The sequence below is a fragment of the Cetorhinus maximus genome, chromosome 31 (assembly GCF_964194155.1).
Source record: "Cetorhinus maximus chromosome 31, sCetMax3.hap1.1, whole genome shotgun sequence".
Lineage (NCBI taxonomy): Eukaryota > Metazoa > Chordata > Chondrichthyes > Lamniformes > Cetorhinidae > Cetorhinus > Cetorhinus maximus.
The window spans coordinates 2,512,506-2,535,983 of record NC_135909.1 but is presented as its reverse complement, the minus strand read 5'-3'; the positions used below and the strand labels follow the sequence as shown (position 1 = coordinate 2,535,983).

The window sequence follows — 23,478 nt, the reverse complement described above, 5'->3', positions numbered from 1 at the left end:
TAGCTAAACAGATGAAATGGCCACAGGAAAGAAAACTGGGCATTGTTGTTACGATCCCAGGTTGGTGGGTAGAGCGCATGAGGTTTACGCTTCACTGTCAGAAGAAATATCGGTGAATGATGTGGTAAAAAAAGGCTATTTTGAGTGCATACGAGTTGGTTCCTGAGACGTACTAGCAGAAGTTTAGGAATGAGAGAAAACAGCCTGGGCAAACTTGTATCAAGTTTGGAAGAATAAAACAAAGTAATTTTGACCGGTGGATACGGGCATTAAAGGTAGAGGTGACATACGTAGCTCTTAGAGAGGTCATTCTTCTGGAAGAATTTAAAGATTCGATTCCTTCAGTAGTGAGAACTCGTGGAGGAACAGAGGGTTCAAACGGTAAGACGAGCAGCAGAGGTAAATGAGTTAGTTTATAGAGCTAAACCTTATTCTTGCCACCCTTTTAAATCAGAGAAGGATAGAAAGTAGGAAGGTGGGTAGTCAGGGAAGAGGAGTAGGTGGAAATTCCCAGCAAGTTTTTTTTTCAGAATAAGGAAGGAAGGTGCTGAGGGTAGAAGTGACATTCGAAAATTGAAGTGTTTTCATTGTAATAAAGTTAAGACACACAAAGTGTGTTAGAAATTGCAGGGAAAATCAGTTGGAATTATTGGGGTGCAGAAAAGTTCTGGAAGTATAAGTACTGTGGGTTCTGAGGTTCAGGCACAGGAAAAACTAGCGGTTTGTGTACAGGTAAAACAGGAAGGATCAGTGATCGGTAAAGAAGTGGGAATGCGTTTCACAGTTTACCCAAGAAAATTCTGTGGAGTAGGTTGCAGAAACGTTTAAAGATTGTGTGTGTGAAGGGGAAGTCTTTCCACATGTACAAGGTGGAGTAGGTAAAGATGTTAAAATTTTAAGAGACACAGGGGCTAGTCAATCCTTAATGTTGTGGGATAGTGACATTTGTTGTTCAGAGGGAGTGTTGCAGGAACAGGTTATAGTAAGTGGGGTTCATGGAGATGCTAAACCTATTCCACTGTGGAAGGTAAAATTAAAGAGTAAGTGGGAAAACAGGTGAGGTGATTGTTGGAGTAATGGGAAAATTGCCCATTGCAGAGGTTCAATTTATTTTGGGTAATGATATAACTAGATCACAATGTGGGTGATGTCTGTGGTAGTTGAGCAGCCTGTAGAAGTGTTTTCAATAGAAGTGTTACAGAAAGAGCATCCTGGATTGTTTCCAGATTGTGGGATAACAAGCTCACAGGCTCATAGGTTGAAACAAGAACAGGAAGTTCAAAGGCAGAGAGGTGTGAAAATCCAATTAGCTGACAGTGTGTTTGAATAAGGTTGAATGCAGCTGAAGTGTTTAACTCAAGGCAGTTAGCGGAGCTACAGAAAAAGGATTTGCAAATAAGACAGTTATATCAGACAGCTTATTCAGAAACAGAGGCAAAATATATTCCAGAATGTTATTACCTTAAGGGTAATATTTTAATGAGAAAATGGAGGACTTATCATGCTTCAGCAAATGAAAGCCGGAGGGAGGTGCATCAGATTGTAATACCATTTGGATATAGAGATGAGATTCTGAGGACAGCTCTTGAGATTCCAATGGAGGGACATTAGGAATTAGAAAGACAGACAAAAATACAAAAACATTTTTATTGGGCTGGATTGCATAGGGATGTAGTCAAATTCTGTAGAGCATGTTAGGGAGATATAATAATGTCCATAACGTTATTGGAATTTATTGTAAAATAGAGTCCGTGTCTGTGAGACTTAATTGAATTAAGAGGCAGCGAGTCTGGTGCTTTGATGTAAGAGGAGAAGTTAGGTTTGAAATGTTAATTAGGTAAACTTGGGGAAGTTTTAGAATGTGAACTGTCAAAGGAACATTTGCATTTTTAAACAAACTATAATGGCTTGAATTCAAAGGAAGGGGTGTAATGTATATCAAGCCAGCAGAAGTAGTTTGAAATAGTGTGTTTATTTATTTTTCCCAAGGATTACTGGTAAAACTTAGTGCTATGAGATTAAAAACAAAAAACTGCGGATGCTGGAAATCCAAAACAAAAACAGAAATACCTGGAAAAACTCAGCAGGTCTGGCAGCATCGGCGGAGAGGAGCACAGTTGACGTTTCGAGTCCTCATGACCCTTCAACAGAACTAAGTAGAAATAGGAAAGGGGTGAAATATAAGCTGGTTTAAGGGGGGGGTGGAAGGGGGTTGTTGGGACAAGCAAGCAGTGATAGGAGGAGATAACCAAAAGATGTCACAGACAAAAAAACAAAGAGGTGTTGAAGGTGGTGATATTATCTAAAAGAATGTGCTAATTAAGAGTGGAGAGCAGGACAAGCAAGGTACAGATAGCTCTCGTGGGGGTGGGGTGAAATAAACCATGGGTGGAATATATTTAAAAATAATGGAAATAGGTGGGAAAAGAAAAATCTATATAAATTATTGGAAAAAATGGAAATTATTGGTTATCTCCTCCTATCACTGCTTGCTTGTCCCAACAACCACCCCCACTTCTCCCCCCACCCCCCCCCTTAAACCAGCTTATATTTCACCCCTTTCCTATTTCTACTCAGTTCAGTTCTGGAGTCACATGGTGGGCTGTGAAAATCTGATCACAGATGCATTGTCAAGGGTTTGAAGCTTAAAGGGAAAATTGGACACTTAAAACCTGGACACTGGACTGGAATGATACCAAGGATTTGTATATATATTATGATAATGCATGCATCTGGTAATGTAATAGTGTAATAAGTATAGGCAGTAGTAAAAGATGGGTTCAGAAAAATGAAGCAGTCTTTTTAAATTATGACAGTTATTTTTTTTTTAAAGGAGGAGGGGGATGTCAGGAGGACATAATTTTCATGTTATTGACATTTATTGTAAAGTATATTAAAGTGGGGCCTGTGTGAGTGCGTGTGTGGGACTTAATTGAATTAAAAGCAGCTGGTCTGAAGGCTTTGATGTATAAGATAAGCTAGGTTTGAAATGTTAAGTAGGTAAACATGGAGGAAGTTTTTGAATGTAAGGTCTAAAGGGAACGTTTGCATTTTTAAGTGAAACAGATTAGCTTGAATTCAAAAAGAGCGGGTTAAATGTTACACCTAGCCAGGAGAAGTTAAACAGTGTTTATTTTTCCCAAAGATTACTGGTAAAATTGGTACTATTATTATGTTATAATTTTATTATTAGAGAGGTAAAGTCCAAAGGCATAGTGAAACAATGGGAATTTGCATTTAAATGGGAAAATATGTATAAAGGAGTGAAGGCTGTGTGTAAGGGCAGGCATTCTAAGATCTAACACAAACGTGAAAAGCGTCCAGCATCTAAGCCTCAAGCTGCTGTCTACAAGGAACTGAAGCTGAGAAAAACTCACTTTGAATTCGACTGCTCAGGGTATTGTGTGTTACTTTGACTGGGTCATTTAAAAGCTATGTGTCTCACTATTGCCTTAACGAAGGTGTAACTGGGGTTTAGGTTAATTAAGGGATTTAGAAGTTATCATAGTAGTAATTTGTAGATCTATGTATGTGCTCAAAATCATTTCTTCTATTAATAAAGGTTTAATTTAGTTTGGTAAGAAACCTATAAGACTCGGTGGCTGCCTTATACCGAATTCAAAGACTGCATCTCAAAATAAGTACAATAGTTGTGGCAGCTGCTTCAAGTTTGCCTCTGGGATTTGGGCAGCTTGGCATTTACCATCCGCCTGCCACAACAAGGAGGATATAGAGATAGGGAGGGTTGTAAGGTGGGAGGAGGTGTCAGATAAAAGAGAGGCTGGAGGAGGATACTGAAATAAAAGCGAGGCTCTTACAAGAATGAGAATTTTAAAATCAACACGTCACACTCAACTGAGAGCCAATGTAGGTCAGCGAGAACAGGGGGTGATATGGGAATGGGACTCGGTGAGGGTTAAGACACAGGCAGCAGAGTTTTGGATAAACTGAGGTTTATGGAGGGTGGAGTGTGGCAGACCAGCTGGGAGTGCATCGGAGTAGTCGAGTCTAGAGGTAACAAACGCATACGAGGGCTTCAGCAGCAGATGAGCTGAGACAGGGCTGAGGACCACTGGAAACGAGTGCTTTCTGTCCACTGAGTACTAAGTCACTGCCGACTGAGTACGGAGTCCCTGCCCAATACACAAAGATCGGGAAAGAGCTGAGCCGAGTGAGGGGGCCGGAGTCATGTTTCACAATGTGACCTCTCCCAGGGAGCTGGATACACAGACAGACACGCACCTGCGTGAAGGAACATAGGCTTTTTACAGACGGTGCCTGTTCTAGGCAGAGAGAGAGAGAGATAGACAGTGGGCATTGAGTGCCTCACCCTGAAGATGGGCCATGTTGGCACAGTTTGAGACGATGACACTCACCTCACAGTGCTCTCCGTCACTGGGTCTGAGAAGCTGGCAGGCCTTGAGGGGAGGGGGGGGGGACAGGAAGGAATATGCGTCAGAGGCAGGGTCTGCACAGACTAACAATTATCCTCACTGCCGCCCATTTCCTTTCCCTCATTGCCCAGCATCCCCCTTTCATTTGCCCTCCCACTGCCTCACGCCCAGCCATGACTTTAAGCCGGTATGATCCATCCTCTTGTAACCCCCGCCACAGCTACCGCCCGCCACCCCCCCCCCAGCCCCCAAAAAGCTAAAAAGGAAAGCTTGCATTTCTATAGCACCTTCTACATCCTCAGGATGTCACAGAGTGTTTCAAAGCCAATGGAGTTTGTTTAAGTGTGGTCACTGTTGTGATGTAGGAAATGCAGCAGCCAATTCATGCACAGCAAGCTCCCACAAACAACAATATGAAAACAACCAGATCATTTTTAATCACCTTGGCTGAGGGATAAACATTGGCCCCAAGACACCGGGGAGAACACGTCTCCTTCCCCCGCAACCCCGCTCCTTCCAAAAGTGGCTGTGGGATCTTTCACTTGAGACGCTAGATGGGGCCTTGATTTAACGTCTCATCTGAAAGACAGCGCCAACCCTCCTACAGCACTGACCCTCCGACGGCGCGCCGCTCCCTCAGCACTGACCCTCCGACGGCACGCCACTCCCTCAGCGCTGACCCTCCGACGGAGCGCCGCTCCCTCAGCGCTGACCCTCCGACGGAGCGCCGCTCCCTCAGCGCCGACCCTCCGACGGAGCGCCGCTCCCTCAGCGCCGACCCTCCGACGGAGCGCCGACCCTCCGACAGAGCGCCGCTCCCTCAGCGCTGACCCTCCGACGGTGCGCCGCTCCCTCAGCGCTGACCCTCCGACGGCGCGCCGCTCCCTCAGCGCTGACCCTCCGACGGCGCGCCGCTCCCTCAGCGCTGACCCTCCGACGGCGCGCCGCTCCCTCAGCGCTGACCCTCCGACGGCGCGCCGCTCCCTCAGCGCTGACCCTCCGACGGCGCGCCGCTCCCTCAGCGCTGACCCTCCGACGGCGCGCCGCTCCCTCAGCGCTGACCCTCCAACGGCACGCCACTCCCTGTAGCAGGGGCCGTACTGAGGGAGTGCTGCACTGTTGGAGGGGCACAAGAGTACTATGCACCGAACCACGGCCGACTTCTGAAAGCCAGGAATCGCAGTGTCCCTTCAATTGGTTGGGGGGTGGGGGGGGAGGGTTATCGTCTGGATCTGGAGACCTGTCTGGGAGAAGCCGCAATTATTACCATCCGGTAACCTTAGTGAAGGGCTGCCAAAACACTGATGTGAATGTACCCTTTCCTCAATCCTCAAATGGTATCTTACCACAGTCCTTCTTTCCTGAGCTGCTTGATGTGCTCCTTGTACAGGATGGAGTTAATTTCTGCCTTCACCTTGTCCCCTTCTTTGATGGGGTCCACGATCAGAAAGTCACCTGAATGGGGGGGAAAAAGCACACGCAGAACATCGGCGGTTTTGTTGGCATTAACTGCTGCTACTGACTGGGAGTCTGGCAGGATGGAATCCTTCTATATTAGAATTACTACAGAGCGGACCAAAAGCCCCACACAAAACTCCCATTAATGTGCCACAATCCATTATAAATCCGACCAAAAAAATAAACTACTTTATTTAAATGCTATATTTCCCCCGGACCTTTAAGGCTTTGTACTGGGAACCCCCCTCACAGCCCAGGTAGCTCAGTCGGATGATAGTCAACACTTAATCCCAAGGACACTGCTGTGAATCTTACCCGAGGTACTAAATTTCTTAAGTATTCTATTCCAAAAATACTTTATTAACTTTGACCGAAAATTATTACGATCAATTCTCCAAAGGCTTGGATCTCATTGGAAGTGGGGAATTTCATTTACTGAAATTTCCCGATTATGTTTCTGCAGCATTCATTGAATCACTGGAGGCATATTTTAGAGGGAACTGTTGAATAGTGATTGATAAAGTGGATATAAGAACTTGCAATTGAGCAAGGACTGCACAGAGTCAAAAAATGGGTAATTTGAACTTTATCGTTAGTCTGTGTCAAGCCAACTTGTTCATTTTAATGCAGCAACTGACACTGAACATGTGCAGGAAGTGCTCCCCCTAACGCTGCAGCATAAACACAGCCTTTAGCCCTCAGTTCGCAGGGAGCAGGAGAGCTTAGGGCTTCATTGCCCCGGCCTCTCCCGAGTTAAATTCCCCTCCCCCAGGTTCTGATATTGACAGCAAGAACACAGAAATTAGCCCGACTGTCCCTAATGTCCCACCCAGAGATCAGCCAGTCGCCCAGATTATGCGCAGTTGTTCTGGCGCACTCTCGCCTTGCTGTCTCAGTTTAAAAGGAGCCTCACCCCAACAACGATGACACCCCTGACCCCCCCTCCCCCACTCCACCCCAAACCCTGCCAGCCAGCTGCGTGCTGCCGGAAGTTGCGGACACTGCGCGACACAATGAGTTAGCGGACTGGCGCGAGGCGGCAGCTATACAATGGACGCCCCGTGTTCAGACACGCCCGTACCCCGCTTGATCCAGATGTTCTTGCGAAATTTGGTGGGCATGCTGGCGAGGAACCGCTCTCCCTGTGCAGTTTCCACTTCGTGAAGGTTGTTTCCTGGCGATCCGACCACCTGCGGGAAACGATGCGACAGAAATCTTGAGAGGGCACACGAGTCTCACCAAACAGATGGCTCCTCCGACAACGCAGCACTCCCACAGTACTTGGCACCAGGGTGCTACAATAACTTGAACAGTGCTGTAAAGAGGGGGGCATGTTGCCGAAGCTTTTCGTCTTGCACTCATCAGGACAAATGCAAGAACGCCAAATTTTAAACAATCATAATAATTTATACACAGGAGAAAGGAGTACTGCTGATTGGCTAGCAAGTTATCTCTGATTGGCTAGCAAGTTATCTCTGATTGGCTAGCAAGTTATCTCTGATTGGCTAGCAAGTTATCTCTGATTGGCCGAGGCGTTGCCATGGAGAAAGCAACAGGGAACTATAGTCTCCCCAAACTTCTCCTATAATATAAATTGTTGTTGTCTGAAATTTGATATTCTTGTGTTTGTCCTGACGAGTGCAAAATAAAAAGTTTGGGCTTTAACAATATTCAAGTTTTGTACTACCAAGTGATTGTTTTTAACCACAAACATTTAGAACTCTTAATGTATCTCTGCTCCATCGCTTAATGCTGACAGTGTTACTAAGGCAGAGGCAGTCCAGTCCTGGAACACATCCAGTCCTGCTCCACCAGGGACAAGAGTGTGGTCCGCACTGACCTGTCATCATCTATCCTGTCCAAGCAACACTGTCTAACCTCCAGAACGTCATGTTGGAGTTGTATAGAACCTTGGTGAGGCCACAGCTGGAGTACTGTGTGCAGTTCTAGTCGCCACATTATAGGAAGGATGTGATTGCACTGGAGAGGGTGCAGAGGAGATTCACCAGGATGTTGCCTGGGATGAAACATTTAAGTTATGAAGAGAGGCTGGACAGATTTGGGTTGTTTTCGTTGGAGCAGAGAAGACTGAGGGGGCGACCTGATCGAGGTGTACAAGATTATGAGGGGCATGGACAGGGTGAATAGGGAGCAGCTGTTCCTTTTAGTTGAACAGTCAGTCACGAGGGGACAGAGTTCAAGGTGAGGGGCAGGAGGTTTAGGGGGGTGTGTGAGGAAAAACCTTTTTACCCAGAGGGCGGTGACGGTCTGGAATGCACTGCCTGGGAGGGTGGTGGAGGCGGGTTGTCTCACTTCCTTTAAAAAGTACCTGGATGAGCACTTGGCACTTCATAACCTTCAAGGCTATGGGCCAAGTGCTGGTAAATGGGATTAGGTAGGTAGGTCAGGTGTTTCTCACGTGTCGGTGCAGACTCGATGGGCCGAAGGGCCTCTTCTGCACTGTGAGATTCTGTGAACGTGCAAGCAGTTCAGAAACCGGATTGAACCAGCACAACTCTGAAGCAAACAGGCAAAAATAAAATCAGCTCTTGAGCACTGCCCACTGACACCTGAAAAGGTGCTTAAAATAAGCGGTCGCTCATTTAAGGCAGAGATGAGGAGAGATGTTTCCACTCAGAGGGTAGTGAGTCTTTGGAGCTCTTCCTCAAAAGGCAGTGGGAGTAGGGTCTCTGAATATTTTTAAGGCAGAGCTGGATAGGCTCTTGATAAATAAGAGGGTGAAAGGTTATCAGAAGTAGGTGAGAATGTGGAGTTGAGGTTACAGTCAGATGAGCCATGATCTTATTGAATAGTGGAGCAGGCTTGAGAGGCTGAGTGGCCTACTCCTGCTCCTAATTCATATGTTTATACGGCGTTCTGCTTTGCTGTGATGACTTTTGCAGCCAAATAGTCTTCTGAAATTCAATGTCGAAGGTCACAGGAGAGCGTCCAGGATCTTTGGGACCCACACCCCAGTGAGGTTCAGTGTGTGTACGACCCATACCCCAGTGAGAGTCAGTGTGTGTGGGACGCGTACCCCAGTGAGAGTCAGTGTGTGTGGGACCCGTACCCCAGTGAGAGTCAGTGTGTGTGGGACGCGTACCCCAGTGAGAGTCAGTGTGTGTGGGACCCGTACCCCAGTGAGAGTCAGTGTGTGTGGGACCCGTACCCCAGTGAGAGTCAGTGTGTGTGGGACCCGTACCCCAGCGAGAGTCAGTGTGTGGGAGCTGTACCCCAGTGAGAGTCGGTGTGTGAGACCCATACTCCAGTGAAAGTCGGTGTGTGGGACCCATACCCCAGTGAGAGTCAGCAAGTGTGGTAGCCGTACCCCAGTGAAAGTCGGTGTGTGTGGCACCTATACCCCAGTGTGTGTGGGACCTTCAGAACCTAAAGAGTTGGTCAATGGTCAGGGACAGGAGGATGTGACTGCGAGTCAGGCAGGTAAGGGGGACCAGCATGTAGTGATGGAGGAGCTTCAGCCCCTGACTTTGTCCAACAGGTATGAGGTGCTTGCTACCTATGTGGATGAGTGGACTGACCATGGCACCATGGTGAAGGGTACCATTCAAGTGTAGGGCGTGAAGAGGAGTGTGGTAGTGATGGGAGACAGTATAGTCAGGGGGACAGATACTATTTTCTGCAGTCAAGGGCGCAAGTCCAGGTGGTTATGTTGCCCACCCAGTGCCAGTGCTCGGCACATCTGCTCTGGGCTGGAGACACTGGCACAGACTGAGAACTGGTTAACGGACAGAAAACAGAGAGTAGGAATAAATGGGTCATTCTCAGGCTGTGACTAGTGGGGTACCGCAACCATCAGTGCTTGGGCCCCAGCTATTCACAATCTATAGCAATGATTTGGATGTGGGGGATTAAACGTAGTATTTCCAAGTTTGCAGATGACACAAAAACTAGGTGGGAGTGAGAGTTGTCAGGAGGGTGCAGAGACACTTCGAGGGGATTTGGAGAGGCTAAGCGGGTGGGCAAAAATTTGGCAGACGGAATACAATGTGGAGAAATGAGAGCTTATCCACTTTGGTAGGAAAAACGGAAACACAGAGTATTTCCTAAATGGTGAGAGGCTGGCAAGCGTTGAACTTCAAAGGGATCTGGATGTCCTTGCTCATGGGTCACTGAAAGCTAACATGCAGTTACAGCAAGCAATTAATACAAGTGGTACATTGGCCTTCATTACAACAGGATTTGAGTATAGGAGTAAAGATGTCTTAGTGCAATTATAAAGATCCTTGGTGAGACCACACTTGGAGTATTGTGTGCCGTTCTCTTTACCTAAGGAAAGATATACTTGCCATAGAGGGAGTGCAACAAAGGTTCACCCAATTAATTCTTGGGACGGAGGGATTGTCCTATGAGGAATGATTAAATAGACTGGACCTTTATTCTCTGGAGTTTCGAAGAATGAGAGATGATCTCATTTAAACGTACAAAATTCCTACAGGGCTCGTCAGGAGGGACGTTTCTCCTGGCTGGGGGATCTAAAACCAGGGGATACAGTCTCAGAATGAGGGGTAGGCCATTTGGGACTGAGATGGAGGAGGAATTTCTTCACTATGAGGGCGGTGAATCTTTGGAATTCTCTGCCCCAGAGGGCTGTGGAGGCTCAGTCATCGAGTATGTTCAAGACCGAGATCGATAGATTTCTACGTAATAAAAACATCGAGGGATATGAGGAAAGCGTAGGAAAATGGTGTTGAAGTACAAGGTCTGCCATGATCTCATTTGTGAGCACGGAGGTTATTTTTTAATATTTTGGGGAATATTGTGTCATTTTGTAAAGAAGGGTGTGTGTGCGCGTGTCTATGATTTAAATAAGCTGGGCAAGAGATTGATAGGAGTCAGATTGTCGGGGGCGGGGGGGGGGTGGTTTTGAAACATGAAAAGGATAGAGGTGTTAAGTTTGAGGCACAAGTAAATAGGTTAGAACTAACATTTGCATTTTTAGATAAGTTGAGAGTTTGTTTGAGTATCAAAAGGGAGTCGGAGGCAACAAGAAACATGTTTGCATCTTGCAGGGGTTCCATAGGTAAATAGTAGTGGGGATATATTTTATTGACCCGAAAGCAAAGACAAGATAGACATAAAAGATTTTAATATTGGGAAGGATTTGAATTTCAAAGAGGTGTGAGAACTGGAGATGAAAGGGGGAAAAAAAACAGTATTTTAGAGTTACTGAGGCGGGCTTAGCTAAAGAAAGCTGGAGCTGAGCTGGGAGCTATTAGCTCTGGGCTGGGAGGAAGGGCAGTTTGAATCAACCATCCAGTCAAGCCAGAAAAGTCTTGGGCTGCAACAAGCAGTTTTATTCTGAAGTGGTTTCCACTGCAGAGTGGAAGAGGGTAGAGGTCATGCGGTAGGCCTTTATTGAAGCTACAGCAGTTTGCCTTGTGTAATGTTACTGGATTTCTTTTATAGTTAACATCAATAAGGGAGTGCTGCCTGGCCGGTGTGTATTAGTGGGTTTGACCAAGTAGAGGTTTTTTTTGAACGACTAACCTTAATTGTGTAACCGTAATCTTATGTGCTTAAGTTTTATTTTATTTTTGTAAATTAAAGTTCCAGAAGTGTTACTGGATCTCTTACTGCCAAGATCAGTACATCATCTTCTTGTTTTCAGAATACAAAAAAAACAAGGTCTGGCCTGTAAGCCAAGTTTCCCTCTGGGATTTGGTTTGTGCAGCAATTAACACTGGCTGTGGTCACAACACACTGGGGAGGCAATGGCATAGTGGTACTGTCGCTAGTAATCCAGACACTCAGGGCAATGCTCTGGGGATCCAGGTTCAAATCCCGCCACGGAAGATGGTGGAATTCAACAGAAATCTGGAATTAAAAATCTATTGTGGGTTCACTAAATCTGGTCTACATGTGACTCCAGACCAAGCAATGTAATGGCTACAAAGTCTCAAAAACGAAATGAAACCGGACGGATCACCCAGCATCGACCAAGGAAATGATAACAGCAAACTCAGCCCTCGTCAACCCTGCAGAGTCCTCCTTACATCTGGGGGCTAGTGGGAGAGCTGCCTCACGACATCCTGTCCCACCAACAGGACAGACTCAGCAGAGGTGGCGGCACAGTCGGGAGGGAGTTGCCCCGGGAGTCCTCCAGAAAGTCTCGTGGCATCAGGTCAAACATGGGCAAGGAAACCTCCAGCTGATTACCACGTACCGCCCTCCCTCAGCTGATGAATCAGTGCTTCTCCATGTTGAACACCACTTGGAGGAAGCACTGAGGGTGGCAAGGGTGCAGAATGTACCCCTGGGTGGGGGACTTCAATGTCCATCACCAAGAGTGGCTCGGTAGCACCACTACTGGCCAAGTCCTAAAGGACATAGCTGTTAGATTGGGTCTGCGGCAGGTGGTAGAGGAACCTCACCAACCTGCCTGCATCTGTCCATGACAGTATTGGTAGGAGTGACCACCGCACAGTCGTTGTGGAGACAATGTCCCAGCTTCACATCGAGGATACCCTTCATCGTATTGCGTTGCCCTACCACCATTCTAAATGGGATAGATTTCAAACAGATCTAGCAACTCAAGACTGGGCAACCATGAGGCGCTGTGGGCCATCTGCAGCAGCAGAATTGTACTCAAACACAATCTGTAACCTCATGGCCCAGCATAGCCCCCACTCTGCCATTACCATCAAGCCAGGGGACCAACCCTGGTTCAATGAAGAGTGCAGGAGGGCATGCCAGGAGCAGCACCAGGCATACCTAAAAATGAGCTGTCAAACTGATGAAGCTACAACACAGGACTACTTGCGTGCCAAACAGCATAAGCAGCAAGTGACAGACAGAGCTAAGCAATCCCACAACCAATGGGTCAGATCTAAGCTCTGCAGTCCTGCCACATCCAGCCGTGAATGGTGGTGGACAATTAAACAACTCACTGGAGGAGGAGGCTCCACAAATATCCCCATCCTCAACGATGGGGGGGAGCCCAGCACATCAGTGCAAAAGGTAAGGCTGAAGCATTTGCTACAATCTTCAGCCAGAAGTGTTGAGTGGATGATCCATCTCAGCCTTCTCCAGAGGTCCCCAACATCACAGATGCCAGTCTTCAGCCAATTCAATTCACTCCACGTGACATCAAGAAATGGATGAAGGCACTGGATACGGCAAAGACTATGGGCCCTGACAATATTCCGCCAATAGTACTGACGGCTTGTGCTCCAGAACTTGCCAAGCTAAGGGGGTCATCAACAGTGCTATTAAGTGGCATTTGCTTAGCAAAAACCTGCTCATTGACACCCTGTTTGGGTTCTGTCAGGCCACTCAGCTCCTAACCTCACTACAGCCTTGGTTCAAACATGGGCAATAGAGCTGACCTCCCAAGGTGAGGTGAGAGTGACTGCCCTTGACATCAAGGCAGCATTTGACCGAGTGTGGCATCAAGGAGCCCGAGCAAAACTGGAGTCAATGGGAATCAGGGGGAAAACTCTCTTCTGGTTGGAGTATTACTGAGCACAAAGGAAGATGGCTGTGGTTGTTGATGGTCAATCATCTCAGCTCCAGGACATCACTGCAGGAGTTCCTCAGAGTAGTGTCCTCAGCCCAACCATCTTCAGCTGCTTCATCAATGACCTTCCTTCCATCATAAGGTCAGAAGTGGGGATGTTCACTGATGATTGCACAATGTTCAGCACCATTCGCAACTCCTCAGATACTGAAGCAGTCCATGTCCAAATGCAGTAAGACCAGGACAATATCCAGGCTTGGGCTGACAAGTGGCAAATAACATTCACACCACACAAGTGGCAATGACCATTTCCAACAAGAGAGAATCTAACCATCGCCCCATGACATTCAATGGCATTACCATTGCTGAATCCCCCCACTAGCAACATCCTGGGGGTGTTACCATTGACCATAAACTAAACTGGACTAGCCAGACAAATACTGTGGCTACAAGAGCAGGTCAGAGGCTAGGAATCCTGCATTAGTAACTCACCTCCTGACTCCCCAAAGCCTTCCAACATCTACAAGGCACAAGTCAGGAATGTGACGGGAATATTCTCCATTTGCCTGCATGAGTGCAGCTCTAACAACACTCAAGAAGCTCGACACCGTCCAGGACAAAGCAGCTCCGCTTGATTGGCACCACATCCACAAACATTCACTCCCTCCACCACTGACACACAGTAGCAGCAGTGTTTACCATCTACAAGGTGCACATCAGGAACTCACCAAGTCTCCTTAGGCAGCACCTTCCAATCCCACAACCACTACCATCTAGAAGGACAAGGGCAGCAGATAGGTGGGAACACCACCACCTGCAAGTTCCCCTATAAGCCACTCACCATCCTGACTTGGAAATATATCGGCCGTTCCTTCACTGTCGCTGGGTCAAAATCCTGGAACTCCCTCCCTAACAACACTGTGGGTGTACCTACACCACAGGGACTGCAGCGGCTCAAGAAGGCAGCTCACCACCACCTTCTCAAGGGGCAATTAGGGATGGGCAGTAAATGCTGGGCCCAGCCAGCGAAGCCCACAGTCCCATGAATGAATAAAAAAATTTTTAAATAGTGGCGTGGGGTCAGAGGGCTGAATGGCCTACTCCTGCTCCTTTTTCTTATGCCCACCCTCTCAGAACCCATCACATTTCTGCCTTCCTTCAGTTCTGGGGCAAGAGTCATGTCGAACTCGAAACATCAACTCTGTTTCTCTCTCCGCAATGCAGATTAAATCAAGCAAGAACAATAGAATGGATCAGATTACAACACGGGTCAACGCGATAAGAATCAAGATGATTAACAGAAACTAAGCTGGCAATGGGACTGAGGGGGAAATACTGAGAGGGAGGAGCCAAGTTTTACCAGGCAGCAAGGCACAGAGTCTTTGTAAGGCACAGATGAGGAAGGGCCCAGTCACTACTTGATGGATATGCTGAATATGCGCATAAAAATGGTGCGAGGGGAGGGGAATTCTGTCAGGTGACATGCTTTGATTGTGAGCGAGTATAAAAGTCAAGGCACCCCAGAGACCTGTTGCCAGCTTGGATTAAAGTCACTGAAGGTCAAGCTCAGAGTGTGAGGTCCATTGAACAGACCGCCTGCCTGTAAGTTAATAGACATATTCTGCTGCTTACTCACTATGAGCAATGTACTATTCGGTACAAATAAGGTAACAGCCAAAATCTTACAGGCTACACTCACAGAACCGGTACCCCAGTGAGAGTCAGTGTGACTGGGACCAATACTCCAGTTAGAGTCAGTGTGTGTGGGACCCGTACCCCAGTGAGAGTCGGTGTGTGTGGGACCCGTACCCCAGTGAGAGTCAGTGTGTGTGGGACCCGTACCCCAGTGACAGTCAGTGTGTGTGGGACCCGTACCCCAGTGAGAGTCAGTGTGACTGGGACCAATACTCCAGTTAGAGTCAGTGTGTGTGGGACCCGTACCCCAGTGAGAGTCAGTGTGTGTGGGACCCGTACCCCAGTGAGAGTCAGTGTGTGTGGGACCCGTACCCCAGTGAGAGTCAGTGTGTGTGGGACCCGTACCCCAGTGAGTCAGTGTGACTGGGACCAATACTCCAGTTAGAGTCAGTGTGTGTGGGACCCGTACCCCAGTGAGAGTCGGTGTGTGTGGAACCCGTACCCCAGTGAGAGTCAGCGTGTATGGGACCCGTACCCCAGTGAGAGTCGGTGTGTGTGGGACCAATACTCCAGTGAGAGTCAGTGTGTGTGGAACCCGTACACCAGTGAGAGTCAGTGTGACTGGGACCAATACTCCAGTGAGAGTCAGTGTGTGTGGGATCCGTACTCAAGTGAGAGTCAGTGTGTGTGTGGGACCCGTACCCCAGTGAGAGTCAGTGTGTGTGTGTCCCGTACCCCAGTGAGAGTCAGTGTGTGTGGGACCCGTACCCCAGAGAGAGTCAGTGTGTGTGGGACCCGTACCCCAGTGAGAGTCAGTGTGTGTGGGACCCATACCCCAGTGAGAGTCAGTGTGTGTGGGGCCCGTACCCCAGTGAGAGTCAGTGTGTGTGGGACCCGTACCCCAGTGAGAGTCAGTGTGTGTGGGAGCCGTACCCCAGTGAGAGTCAGTGTGCGTGGGACCTGTACCCCAGTGAGAGTCAGTGTGTGTGGGACCCATACCCCAGTGAGAGTCAGTGTGTGTGGGGCCCGTACCCCAGTGAGAGTCAGTGTGTGTGGGACCCGTACCCCAGTGAGAGTCAGTGCGTGTGTGGGACCCGTACCCCAGTGAGAGTCAGTGAGGATGCCAAGGCTGCATCCTGTGCCTAACGTTACCAATGAGTCGGTGATGAGCTGGGCCGGGGCCTGGGTACCTCCTTACCCGCACAATTTGTTGCTTCTCTGAAGGTGGCTCATAATCTCCCAGTACCTCCTTGACCACGTGTTTCCTCTTTGTCGCCTGGGACATCTTGGGCTCTGGACAACACGTTCAGCTAGGAATCCAGTAAAAACCTGCAAGAAGAGACATAGGTGTGAATACAGGTCAGTGCCAGACTCTGGGCCAGGGTAATATCAGCAACTTGCATTTACCTAGTACCCCAGACTAGAGTTGAGAAGGATGAGAGGAGATCTAATTGAGGTATATAAGATGCTAAAGGGGATAGACAAAGTAGACGTGGAGCGGATGTTTCCCCTTGTGGGGCATTCTAGAACGAAAGGCCATAGTTTTAGGCTAAGGGGTGGTAGATTTAAATCAGAGATGAGGAGAAATTACTTTTCTCAAAGGGTCGTGAATCTGTGGAATTCATTACCTCAGAGGGACGCTGAATAAATTTAAGGAGGAGATAGACAGATTTTTAATTAGTAACGGGTTGAAAGGTTATGAGGAGAGGGCGGAAAATTGGAGTTGAGGCCAAAATGAGGTCAGCCATGATCGTAATGAATGGTGGGGCAGGCTCGAGGGGCTGAATTGCCTACTCCTGCTCCTAGTTCTTATGTTCTTGTAAGACCCCCCTCCACCCCATTTAACTATGGCAGAAAAATCAGAGATGCCCCAGAGGCCAGATGCCGAGATCTCCGAAATTTGTGAAGCCAGCGGGGCTGGGTGGGGGGAGGGGGGTGTTACAGAAATAGGGATTGGGTGAAGCAATGGAGGGATTTGAAAACAAGGATGAAAGTTTTTTTTAGACGGAGGAGTTGCCAGACTGGGAGCCAGCATATGTCAGCGAGCACAAACTTTGGGGTGAATTTGCATTACAGGCTGGCAAAGGTTTGGACGATCTCAACGTTAGGGAGATGGGAGGGAAGGGAATAAGTGCAGGTAGTGCCCAGTCACTGGCTAATGATCCTGCACTAACAATCTGTATTTAGCAGTCAGATTATTAGGATTAAAAACTCCTGAAGTCAAGGATTGATTGAACTGAAATGAAAAACAGCAAGTGCTGGAAATAGTCAGCAGGTCCTGGGGGGGTGGGGCAGGAAAGAGAGTTTCAATTCCAGTTTTAATTTCAGGCCATGAATTCTGTCCACCATTTTGATTTTTTTTTAAACCATGTGCCAATCTGAATCTGTTTTTCAAGTTTTTGTTTTGCTTTCAGTCAGAGCCGTTCGTTATTCCATCATTCACACTCACTCTGGACCAATGCTTTGCTTCTTTAGTACACCCGTTATCATTTTTGTTCCATGACATATTTGTCATTTAATCTCTCCCACCCTCTACCCTATCCCAGGCCTTGATGATGTTCTTCCTACCCCCTCTTGACAGTTATAAAAATCCATCATAATTCTGCCTTCCTTTAGCTCTGAAGAAAAGTCATTCAATTTGAAACGTTAACTCAGTTCCTCTCCACAGAAGAGCTGCCAGACCTGCTGGGTATTTCCAGCAGCTGCGGTATTTTGCTTTTACTTCAGTTACTGAACTTGCTTTGAGCGAGATCCAGTAAGTGGATAAAAGTATCAGGCTGGAGGGGTTGCCAGGAAGTTTTGGGGGGGGGGGTGGGGAAGAGGAGAGGAAAGTCTCAGCAATGACTCCTGCGGACCACCCGGCAGTCTGTAGATTTCCCTTCCCTGGAGAGCGGTGGAGGCAGAGTTTTTTAAGATTTGGATATTTTTAAGGCAGAGGTAGATAGATTCTTGACTAACAAGCAAATCAAAGGTTACTGGGGGTAGACAGGAGAGCGCAGTTGAGGTCACAGTCAGATGCACCAAGATCTTATTGAATGTGCAGCAGGCTCGAGAGGCCGAATGGCCTCCTCCTAATTCGTATGTTCACCCGAAATTGGCCTCAGCAGCTCGAGTCATCTAGGGTTCTGATACCCGATTCCTATTCCATTGATAAACTCAGATCATCCCACTCAAACCCCCACCCCAGTGTTTTTCTTTGTGGGATGGGGAGGGGAAGAGAGATCATGAAATTTTAAACCTCCCTTTGTGGGAGTGAGTGCAGCCTGATTTCGCTGCTCAGACGGCCTAATTGTTAAAGATGATGGGACCCAAGACGAGGACCTCGTCTTAATCCCCAGCACCAGAGGAAAAGGCCCCTCTCTATTTCCCCCATCGAGGGCCCGGGGACTGTGGGAACGGTCCAATCAGGAGGGAACAAAGTGATGGGGTGAGGGCTTCCACAGCCGAAGATCTGAGGCAGGGAGCCTGGGTTAAAAACCGGTGGAAGATTTCAGAAGCTCCCCCAGGGGCAGGTGCAAGGGGCCGCCCCAGATTCAGGAGAGCCCGCACACCGGCTACCACCACTCACCTGGCTTCTGCTGCCTCCATGGTCGCTCAGCGGGACATCCGGTCCGACGTCCTTTTTATTCCGCGCGAAGGCTTCCGGTCCGGCCTCGCTTCCATTCCCCCACTTCCGGCCCGTCCACTCCTTTCCTTCCCCCGTCCGCTTCCGGTCGATTCCCTTCTCTGCTCTGTCCTCGCTTCCCTTCCCCCAGTCCACTTCCGGACCGTCTTCCCCACCGGACATCCGGCCCCATCTCTTTTGTATTCCCCTCCTCCCTTCCCCCCCGCCTCCTCATCCAACTTCCGCCTGCGGCCGCAATCCGGCGCTGACTTCAATCGCTGGGAATCCACCGGGGCTGTGGGCGACGGGACGGGACGCGGATCCTTACATTTCCAGGTGGGAACCAAAGTGAAGCAGCGGCTGAGGACTGGACAGCGCCCGCCCGGGAGGGTTTAAAGGGAGAGGGAGGTGGGGGCGAGTCCTGACCCGGAAGCTTTTCTTTGGCGGCAGCGGCGGGAGGAGGAGGAGGAGGTGCGGAGAGAGAGAGAGAGAGAGAGACCCCGACCCGGGGTCCGCGGGCTAGGTCTGGGAGGTGAAGGAGAGCGGGAGATGGTGCGGAGCTGAGGGCAGCCCCTCCCCCCCCCCCCCCCACTTCGCGACTGTGCTGCCTCCTGCAGTCGAATAGCTGGGGAGGGGCGGGGTGGATGTGTGGGTCTAGGTGGGGATGGGGGGGTGGTGAGGGTTTGGGGGGGTTGGTGGGGGTGGTGAGGGTTTGGGGGGGGGTGGTGAGGGTTTGGGGGGGTTGGTGGGGGTGGTGAGGGTTTGGGGGGGGGGTGGTGAGGGTTTTGGGGGGGGGGTGGTGAGTGGTGAGGGGGGGTAGTGAGTGGTGAGGGGGGGTGAGTGGTGAGGGGGGGTGAGTGGTGAGGGGGGGTGAGTGGTGAGGGGGGGTGAGTGGTGAGGGGGGGTGAGTGGTGAGGGGGGGTGAGTGGTGAGTGGTGGGGGGGGTGGTGGTGAGTGGTGGGGGGGGTGGTGGTGAGTGGTGGGGGGGGTGGTGGTGAGTGGTGGGGGGGGTGGTGGTGAGTGGTGGGGGGGGTGGTGGTGAGGGTGGGGGGTGGTGATGAGTTGGGGGGGTGTTGGGGGGGGTGTGGTGAGTGTGGGTGTTGGGGGGGGTGTGGTGAGTGTGGGGGTTGGGGGGGGGTGGTGAGTGTGGGGGTTGGGGGGGGTGGTGAGTGTGGGTGTTGGGGGGGGTGTGGTGAGTGTGGGGGTTGGGGGGGGGTGGTGAGTGTGGGGGTTGGGGGGGGTGGTGAGTGTGGGGGTTGGGGGGGTGGTGAGTGTGGGGGTTGGGGGGGGGTGGTGAGTGTGGGGGTTGGGGGGGGGTGGTGAGTGTGGGGGTTGGGGGGGGTGGTGAGTGTGGGGGTTGGGGGGGGTGGTGAGTGTGGGGGGTTGGGGGGGTGGTGAGGGGTTGGGGGGGATGGGGTGGTTTGTGTGTCGTCCGCCTGCTCACAGCCTCTTCTGACCTTTGCTTTAGCCTGAGCCTCACCCGCCCCCGCCCCCGCCCCCCCCCCTCCCTTGCGCCTATTCGAGGCAGGAGACTCCCATTTCCTGCAGCACATTCCTGAGCTTGTCCCTGCCCAGGTGGAAGCGGTTCCCGATTCGTTTTCTTTAAAAAGAAACACACACACGCACAGGTGGAGAGATCTGCTGGCCCCAGGACTCGGCTGGTGTGTCCATTGGCCGTGGCTAAGTGGCTGGCGCTCCCACCTCGGGGTTAGCTTGTGGATTCGAGCCCCTATCTCAAAAGATTTGAGGACAGGAAATCCAAGCTGACACAGACAGACAAACTGCTTGGTTTAACTCTGGAGCCTCACTAACGTAGGGGAAGTCGCTTCTCAAAGGGAATACAAGCCTGTGTTAATTGTCTTTGTGATTTCACCCTCTTAAACCCTGACATTGTTCTGATTTTGTTCGCCACAGCAGCACAATGACAACTTCACAGAAGCACCGAGACTTTGTGGCTGAGCCCATGGGGGAGAAGTCAGTGAAGTGCCTGGCGGGAATCGGGGAGGCCCTCGGGAAAAGACTGGAGGAACAGGGATTTGACAGGGTAGGTGACTGACAAAAAGCTCCTTCTGTTCCTTTCTTGCTCTTGTGTTCAACCAGCTTCCCCCACTTAAATGCAGCTGTGGTGTTTGCCCCAACTGCAGGGGATTGCTGCTGGGCCCCTGGCTGTGTCACATGTCGATGACTTGGACCTAAATGTAGGGTTCGTGATTAAGAAGTGTGAAGGTGACATGAAAATTGTGAGGAAGAAAGCTGTAGACGTTTTTATATTTATTCGTTCATGGGATGTGGGCGTCACTGCCTAGGCCCAGCATTTATTGCCCATCCCCAATTGCCCCTTGAGAAGATGGTGGTGAGCCGCTTCCTTGAACTGCTGCAGTCTGTGTGGTGTAGGTACATCCACAGCGCTGTAAGGGAGGGAGTTCCAGGATTTTGACCCAGTGACAGTGAAGGAACGGCCAATATATTTCAAAGTCAGGATGGTGAGTGGCTTGGAGGGGAACTTGTAGGTGGTGGTGTTCCCATGTATCTGCTGTCCTTGTCCTTCTAGATGGTAGAGGTCGCGGGTTTGGAAGATGCTGTCGAAGGAGCCTTGGTGAATTCCTGCAGTGCGTCTTGTACATGGTACACACACTGCTGCTACTGTGCATCGGTGGTGGAGGGAATGAGCAACAAGGGAAGGTTGGTTGGGCTGGAGCTGTTCCCTTTGGAACAGAGGAGGCCGAAGGGAGATTTAATTGAGGCGTATAAAATGATAGTGGGGGGTGGGGGCGCAGGGCCTAGATAGAGATAACAGAGGCCAATAACTCAATAACTGGGATGGGGGACACTTGGATATAAAGCAGGAGGATTAGGGAGGAGTTGAGTAACTTTTCGATGAAAGGGTGGTGCGGGGGTCTGCAACTCACTGCCTGAAAGGGTGATAGATGGAGAAACCCTCAACGCTTACCGCCAAATCCTACAGGTGTTGAACAGGGGCTTGACTGGGATGAGGGGGATAGGTTTTTGTTTGGACTGGCGCGGGCAGAATGGCCTCCTCCTGTGCTCTTTTTGTTGCCGCCACTCCTCATGACGAACGGGTTCTTGCCATGGCCTCGTGTTGCGATGATGTGCCCTGTTTGCTTTCTATCCCTCAGGCGTACGTGGTGCTGGGACAGTTCCTGGTGCTGAGGAAGAATGAAGACCTCTTCAAAGAGTGGCTGAAGGACACGTGCCAGGCCAACTCCAAGCAGTGCAACGACTGCCACACCTGCCTGCGCGAGTGGTGCGACGCCTTCCTGTGAAGCTCCCGGCGACAGCTCCCCTCCTGCCCTCCCCTTTGTACTTTTATCGATCTTAAAGTAACGTTAAATTATCTGCTGTGCTTTAGACCCACACGGTTCACCCCCAGAGTTCTTTTCCCCCTCTCTCTCTCTCTCTCTCTCTTTCCCGCTCCCTCTCTCTGGTCGCCGTGATTATGATCAGACGGTACTGAGGCAGTGGGATGGGGGGGGCGGCGGCGTTGCTAACTGTGAATTAATACCAACGAAGGAATGACTGACCCACAGGGCTGCCTCGCTGCAGGCTTGTATAGACGACCAATACTGACTTTTTTTTCTCCTGGCTTGAATTGTTTTTAAACCTCCCTGTTTCTCGAGTGCACCTCCCCCGCCCCCACTCGCCCAAAAGGTAAAGCTTGACTTAAATGAGCCTGTCCTTTTGTTAAGCCGGTGAGGTTTTCACTTGGGCTGCGAGGAGCGGCGGGGAGTCTGTTCGGCTGGTATTGTGTGAGGCGGCATCTCGGCAAGGGAATACACCCCCACCCCCCCCCACACACAACCTCCAAAACGATCTGTTAATTGTAGTGTACACTGTTTAATACCCAGCACACAACTCATTCTGCAGAGAATTTATGATTATTTTTTTGCACGTGTGTGTGTGTGTGTGAGCTTGCTGCTTTCTGAAGCCAGAGAAAGGTGCGATGAATTGATTTTCTATTTGGTTTTCTTGTGAACCGTTTTATTCATTCTTAACTCCCGTGTTTTCCCCTTCTGATCGGATTTCCCTCGTGCTCACATAGTGGTGAGATTCAGTGCTCGCTGTGGGAGCCTGTTATTAAATTTTATATAATAAAACGCATTAAAAGTGTTTGTGAGAGCGTGTAGTCCTGGTGATTTCCCTTTCTTTCCGCAGTACCCCTGCGTTGCCCTCAGGATCTCTTGTCTGCCGCTCCCCCGCCCCCGCCCCCCATCCTGTGCTGGACTAAAGAAGCATGGGGCAGCCAGCTTATCCGACTGCGGGAGGCAGTGTATTTCTGTTCGTGTGCCCTTTCCAGTGGGTAGTCCCTTTATAAAACCGCTGGTCCAACTACTTGCGGGCAAAGGCTAATTATTACAGCTTGTAAATTGATTCCAGGTCAAGGGATTCAGCGTGACCTGGCTTTGATGGGATTGTGGATCCAAATGGAGTGTCGGGTGCAGCACCTGCATTCATGTGCAGTCTCTTTAACATCATATAATACCCCAGAGTGCTTCACTGGCAACACCTGACAGCAAGCCTCCTTGAGGGGGTATTGGGTGGACAAGCAGGTCGAGGGGCATTAATTAAAATTTAATAATTGGTTCATTAAAATACTGAGGGTGGCAGGGCAGGTGATGTGTTGCAGCTGCGGTACGTGGGGTCTCATTGACACCTATGCGAACCAAGGCAAGGGACTGCGGCTCAAGGCTTGTGAGTTGGGGGGGGCCAAGCTTCAGACGCTGATGAAAGTTGCCTGGACACTTTGATCTGGGGTCAGTCACACCCCTTGGACTAGGGTCTTCTGATCTGGGTGAGTAAACTGACCATGGCACCGTGTTACATGAAGCCATTCAAGTGGGGGGAGTAAACAGGAATGTAGTGGTAGTAGGGAACAGTATAGTCAGGGGGTA

The 23,478-nt window shown here is 49.7% G+C and overlaps 2 protein-coding genes across 10 annotated transcripts in view; one reads left to right on the top strand and one right to left on the bottom strand.

Moving 5' to 3' along the window:
- The window catches only part of LOC144670193 (putative RNA-binding protein EIF1AD), a 333,511-nt gene that overhangs the window by 8,537 nt on the left and 301,496 nt on the right, over window positions 1-23,478 (bottom strand). The window contains exons 1-5 of one of the 2 annotated variants that reach the window (XM_078532676.1): window positions 18,533-18,663; window positions 16,163-16,293; window positions 6,934-7,042; window positions 5,741-5,849; window positions 4,377-4,418 (exon numbers count right to left, since the gene is read on the bottom strand). In XM_078532676.1, coding sequence (XP_078388802.1) covers window positions 4,377-4,418; window positions 5,741-5,849; window positions 6,934-7,042; window positions 16,163-16,249 — 347 coding nt within the window. In that variant the 5' untranslated portion in view covers window positions 16,250-16,293; window positions 18,533-18,663. Of the gene's footprint in view, window positions 1-4,376; window positions 4,419-5,740; window positions 5,850-6,933; window positions 7,043-16,162; window positions 16,298-18,532; window positions 18,664-23,478 lie in introns of those variants that run through there. The other variant, XM_078532677.1, reaches the window with a different exon arrangement.
- Window positions 18,789-22,710, top strand: LOC144670492 (barrier-to-autointegration factor-like). Of its 8 annotated transcripts, none has more exons than XM_078532981.1 (3): window positions 18,789-18,904; window positions 20,483-20,612; window positions 21,706-22,710. In XM_078532981.1, the coding sequence occupies exons 2-3, from the start codon at window positions 20,490-20,492 to the stop codon at window positions 21,850-21,852; spliced, it is 270 nt and encodes an 89-aa protein (XP_078389107.1). In that variant the 5' UTR covers window positions 18,789-18,904; window positions 20,483-20,489; the 3' UTR covers window positions 21,853-22,710. The 8 variants fall into 8 exon arrangements, with proteins under 8 accessions (XP_078389107.1, XP_078389112.1, XP_078389114.1 ...); XM_078532986.1 differs by having other exon boundaries at window positions 18,834-18,904; window positions 20,486-20,612; XM_078532988.1 differs by lacking the exon at window positions 18,789-18,904 and adding an exon at window positions 18,998-19,039.